This window comes from Staurois parvus, unplaced genomic scaffold (assembly GCF_062004578.1).
Source record: "Staurois parvus isolate SC_StPar_1 unplaced genomic scaffold, SC_StPar_1.0 ptg000425l, whole genome shotgun sequence".
Classification (NCBI taxonomy): Eukaryota; Metazoa; Chordata; class Amphibia; order Anura; family Ranidae; genus Staurois; species Staurois parvus.
This window is the reverse complement of record NW_028318221.1, coordinates 4,733,972-4,739,846: the sequence shown is the minus strand read 5'-3', so window position 1 is coordinate 4,739,846 and position 5,875 is coordinate 4,733,972. Positions and strand designations below refer to the sequence as shown.

The following is a 5,875-nucleotide window of genomic DNA, read 5'->3' as shown; positions in this document are numbered from 1 at the left end:
AGATGGACAATTCTGCTGTGCAAAGTTTCCCTTTTGCTTCTCCATCCAGAGAATAGACACCCTAAGGACAGAAAGTGTATTACTGGCTGGATCACCATATGAATATAATGAAAAAAATAATAAAAAAAATAAAATGAATGCAGTCACCAAAGATTGGCAGGCTGCTGTATATTACACAATTTTTTAATTACATTTTTTTTTGGGGGGGGTCTAATATCACTTTAAATTGTTTAAATCAAAATATTTTACTTTGCTTCTTATGCATATCATGTTTTGCATACAGTGTTTGAGCCACTGCATCATAGAGCCAGAAACTGCTGACCGATGTACTGAGACTATATCAGACTAGGTACTTGGGGATATTTCTGTTCAAGGTAATACTGACACTTAGGTGTTGACAAATCACCAATTCTTTGAAAAGAAGTAACTTTGGGTGAAAGTACTTTGAGTAAATTCCTGCTCTACACCCCATTTCCCACACTTGCTTGTACAGTCTTCAGTATATAATTATTCATGCCAACTGTTTCTTTGTTCCAAAAGAGCACAGTTAATTTTTTATTTTTCTACAAACACCATAGAATTTATTGGCCATACCTTATTCTACCACATTTCTAGGATGTTTCTGGACAAATGTGAAGGAGATCTGAGTGATCTAAGAGGGGACAATACACCATCATCATGTCCTCCAGAAGGAGAAGAAGATGAAATTCCAAAAAAGAAACATCGCAGAAACAGAACAACCTTCACTACCTACCAATTGCATGAATTAGAAAGAGCATTTGAGCGTTCCCACTACCCAGATGTATATAGCCGAGAAGAGCTTGCCATGAAGGTTAGCCTGCCAGAGGTTCGGGTACAGGTGAGACTACACAAAAGGGGGGTGGCTAAATTCACTGTAAGTGTAATAAGCTCAATTTTTAGTACAACTTTTACAAACTAGACTTAATACTTTTTTATTATTACTAATTTATGTTCCTCCTAAATTTCAACCACATTCAGGTTTGCCAAGTTATACATTTTATTTAGACCCACATCCCATTCCATCTTGCTTGTTCTGTTTGCTGCTGGTCTTTGGATCCTGTGTTTTTTTTAAGATTTACAGCTCTTGAAGCTTTCCTTTTTATACCATAATAAATGCCAAATTATTCATATAGACACAGGTGCTCACACCTGTACACCCCGTATGGACCAGAGCAATTGTTTCAATTTTGCTATGGGACTGTTTTTTTGACAATAGCTTTTTGCAATCTATCCATAGAAATAAAAATGCAACATATCTAGCATAACACACTTCTTTTCTTTCCTTATGATGCTGGTACAAATCATTGCAAAGTTATTCACACATAAAATAAAGGCCTTTGGTTGTGCTTTTTATTGCAACACTAAAAAAATTAACAAATAAAATGAATAAGAATAAAAAAAGTTTAAAAATTACAAATAGAAACATAATAATAAAAAAGAGCTGGAAATTAATAGCTAAAGGCAGGAGGGGAAGAAGGAGTTAATTAGAACTAATTCGGGTAGCAAAGGGTTTATATTTTTTTTTAAACTTATTTATAAAAAAAAATCCTTTTTACATATCAGGTTGCTTTAAAGAAGCATTAAAGCCAAAAACAAAAACTTATTATAGTGCAGCTTACCACTTCTTACTGTAGATGTGGTGGCTGCATTTGCTCTCTTTCTTTAGGCTTTCTTTCCATTTATTTACACATTGTGATTTGGCCAGTAAGTCTCTTTATTTAACTTCTGTTAAAAGACTAAGCTTTCCAGAAAATGTTAGCGTGTTGAGAGAGAAAAAAAAACACTTAACACTGGCAAGGGTGCTTACAATAGTCATATTTTTTTCCATTTATGTAAAACCTTTAACCCAAATTTAAAAAAAACTGTTACTATAACTGCTTAAAAAATGTTTTCTGGAGTTCTGCTTTGTTAGTCAAGTCTAAGTGCATGTAACACTGCCCTCTCCTCAGACTGACATTGCTGCTGTCCAAGGGTGTCTCCATTGCTCCTCCATCCAGACGGGCAACATGCTACAGCAGCCCATAGGATAGGTGAATTCCCTCATCTACACACTCGATGTGGATGGGGGAATCCTCCCTGCTGAGTTATTGTACTTTGACAGTGGGGAGATTTTCCTGCCATCAGAATACACTGATCAGCATTGCAGGCTATAGGAAAAAAATCCAAGAGAGCGGTTAAACAGAAGTCAATTGGTTGACTTCTGTACAGCCACAGTATCCATATATAGATCGGATATTGACAGAGCCCTGCTGAACCTGCAAAATTTCAATCCATGTATAACCAGCTGGGCTGCAAATGTATTAATGTACTAATGCAGCCAACACATTAAAATTTTTGTTTTTGGGTTTACTACTGCTTTAACTGACATCATTATATGTAGATCAACTCTCTTTGATCTGCATATGAATGAAACAAAGTAAATACATGAGTAGCAATGTTACATTGTATCTCAGTGTGAACAGTGTTAGAAAATGTGTCTTTTGACAGCAGCTGTCATGATAGCTGCTGTGTTTACACACATTTCACCACCTGCGAAATTCCAGCAAAAGTGAGGGAGCAGCAGCTCTGCAGAAAAACAGGGCATCCTATATACACCCTGTGTACTGCAATGAAGCTTTTTTGGGCGTGTAGCATGCCTAAAATTTACAACTGGTTAAAGCCCAATTAAATCTTTAAATCAACTAAATACTTTCCAGGTGCATCTAAACAAAAGGTGTGCAAAGTATTTTAGTTTTTCCTTAAAAATCAGCCACAGCCTCAGTAGAAAAGCCTGCCTCCTGCCAACATGCTGTGGAGTAGGACATTTGCTCTCTTTTGGGAAGAAGTGGTTGTTTTTGCAGAAGTCCACCACACCCACTTCAGAGCTAGATCTCTCCAATTAGTGGGGAACATGGCTTTAAAGAAGAACACTAGCTTTGACTCAGTGAGGTTGTGTCAGGCCCCTGTAATAAGACCACTGCTTCCCCACAGAAAGCAAGGTTCCCACTCTGCAGCTGCTGGCAGCAGCAGCAGCCTTTTTTTAATCAAGCTGTGGTTGCTTTAGAAATAAAATGAACTGAAAGACATTGAATGCCTTTTGTTTTGATGCACCTTAAATGTATTTAGCTGATTTAAATAAATGTTCAATTGAGCTTTATCAGTCAGTAAATATCGGTCCTTTCATGGCCAATAACTGATCAAACAGTCAAGTACTTTTTAAATAGATAATAAAAGAAGGTAAAATACTCCTTTTCTGATTTATTCCTTGATTTATTCCTTTGTTAACTACATTTGTTTACTCTACCCAATGTAACCTAATTGAACCCGGAAATCCCAAAACAAGCTTATTTACTTCAACATGACAGCTGCAAGCCTACTCAGCTGTTTCTATCCTTCAATGGCAAATCTTCTTTGGCACTGGACATGCCTGTGCAGTGGACCCCATAGCCTTAAAAGGGGCCTAACTGTAAGTGTCTGCAGCCTCAGAGTAGAGCCCTGTGGGGGGGGGGGTGTCATTGTGTAGGCGTGGCCAGCACTAAAGAAGATTTTAGCCAAGAGGAGTTAAACAGCAGAGGAGGCAAAGTAAGTAAATAGATGAGTAGACTTCTTATAAGTTAATTTAGGTTAGAGACATAGAAAGGTTAGGATAATGTAGTTTCTGCTAAAAGTCTTTGCTTAATGTTCTTCATCATAATAGTACAGTCAAGAAGTCTTCCAAACAGACCAAATGACTATACAGTATATGTGTGATGTTGGAACACTAGGCATCATTTGACAAAGTTTTTATTTAAGCAACTTAATGGGTTATACTAGATTTTAGCTGTAAAGTTATGCAGCTTTACTTAATATGGATTGGCAAAATACAATGATTAAATGCAAAAAAGAAGTAACTTCAGGAACATAGGAAAAATGCAGTGACACAATCATAATATATCTTAAGAATAATTATGTCAAGTTCATAAAAAAAATATATATTTATTATATATATAGACTCATATCTCCTTATACAGTAGATAATTAGGAAGTGCAAAGTTTATCTTGAAGGTCCATAGCATTCCATGACTTTTTATATTATTTGCTCTAAATAAGATCTTGGTGAATATTACCATAATATATAATTCCAAGCTCAGCTTAACCACCACCATGACATTTTGTTGTACTCTATTCTTTACTATCCGCTCCCTACTAATCCATAAACTGAAATATCCAATTTGTGGCCACCTTGATCCGTTAATGGGATCCTTATTATCTAGAAGCTGTCCTTAGGAATGTTAATTGCTCTTATCCTAATGCTAAAGATTTCTCGCTCTCTCTCTTGACACCTGTTGCTGTACTAGATTCTAAAATATCACCTCTGATTCTTACTAAATAAGCATAAATATTTTTTATACAGGTTTGGTTCCAGAACCGAAGGGCAAAATGGAGGCGTCAGGAGAAGCTAGAGTCTTCTTCTGCCAAACTTCATGATTCCCCACTGCTCTCATTTTCACGGACACCAATAACCACCAATGTTGGGCCACTAAGCTCTTCTTTACCTCTGGATCCATGGCTCACCTCCCCCATTTCTACAGCCAGCAGTGTGCACAGCATACCAGGATTTATAACCCCTTCTCAAAATCTTCAGTCTCATTACACTGGTCATACTTTCCTCAATAGTGCACCTACAATGACATCTATACAGCCTCTCAGCAGTGGCCCCTACCAATGCATGGGAGGCTTTGTTGACAAGTTTCCAATAGAGGAGTTGGACCGAAGCTCCAGCATTGCTGCACTACGCATGAAGGCCAAGGAGCACATTCAGACCATAGACAAGACTTGGCAGCCTATCTGACAACTGCATAAACTGGGGCTATAGTCAAAACAGAAGAACTGAAAGCAACACTTAGGGCTAAAAGTGAATTCATGAGGCCAAAAATACAGGAACTGATATTGCTGGCTATTTTCAAAAGCACATCCTGGCTTCCCTGCATTCAGACATATGGTCACTGACTGAATGTTAGTTCTAGATCAGTCACATACTAGATCACTATTTCTCAACCTTTTTACCATGGTGGAACCCTTGAAATAGTTTTCAGGTCTCAAGAAACCCCACTAAAACTATTAGACCTACAGCTCATGATGCATTAGTGTGATCAGTAGGTTGTACAGAGTTTTAAATAAAGGATAAAGTTTTTTTTATTAATCATAAAATGAAATTAATGATAATGGCCAGAAAAGAAACACAGATGGTGAAAATTGTAGTGTCCCCTTATAATGGTAGTCATTGTAAGCAGGAGATCAATCTGCCACTGCTTTCACCTCAAGGCTCTCCTTGCAACCTTTGGATGAACCCCTGGGTTTCCCCAGCGTACTGACTGAGAGAGGCTGAAAGTACAAGATAGTGAAGCCAAGATCAGGATACCAGCTGCAGAACTTGCGCCAATAAAACCAAGTCAGCAAACACAGTTGCCATATTTAATTCCACAAAGATTCCCTATAACTATTTATTAGATTTTAATCACTTGTTGGTAGCTATCTTCATTAAAAACAGTAAAAAGCAAATGATAAAACTATTAAGGGAAAAAACTGCATGCATAGAAGTTTTTAGCAGTTCACATGTAGATGAGCCCTAATTCTGCAACATTGTCCCAAAGAAAATATGAAATCTGGCATCTAAACTACAGTGTTTCAGAAGTCTCAGGTAATTTACCGATCTAGTTTTTTTTTTTTTAACATGTTTGAGACACGTATATATACTACCAAAGAAATATGAAAAATGTAACGAGGACAATTTATCAAAAGTGTTTACTGGTAACCCAGATATTGTATTTTCTGACAAATATTTAAAACGGTTGCCATATACAATATTCTCATCTGAGAAATTTTAATAGATTGC

General features: G+C 37.0%; 1 protein-coding gene across 1 annotated transcript; it reads left to right on the top strand.

Annotated features, from left to right (window-relative positions):
* The first annotated feature begins 616 nt into the window (after nucleotides 1–616).
* RAX2 (retina and anterior neural fold homeobox 2) lies at nucleotides 617–5,151 on the top strand. Its single transcript, XM_089687399.1, has 2 exons — nucleotides 617–859; nucleotides 4,394–5,151. Exons 1-2 carry the CDS (start codon nucleotides 617–619, stop codon nucleotides 4,829–4,831), a joined length of 681 nt encoding a protein of 226 aa, XP_089543525.1. The 3' UTR covers nucleotides 4,832–5,151.
* Nucleotides 5,152–5,875: the final 724 nt, after the last annotated feature.

Excerpts from the sequence above, each read along its gene's own strand:
- RAX2 (XM_089687399.1), top strand. The coding sequence starts at position 617 with ATGTTTCTGGACAAATGTGAAGGAGATCTGAGTGATCTAAGAGGGGAC. Across the intron at positions 860-4,393 it reads TGCCAGAGGTTCGGGTACAG|GTTTGGTTCCAGAACCGAAG; the intron begins GTGAGACTACAC and ends TTTTTTATACAG.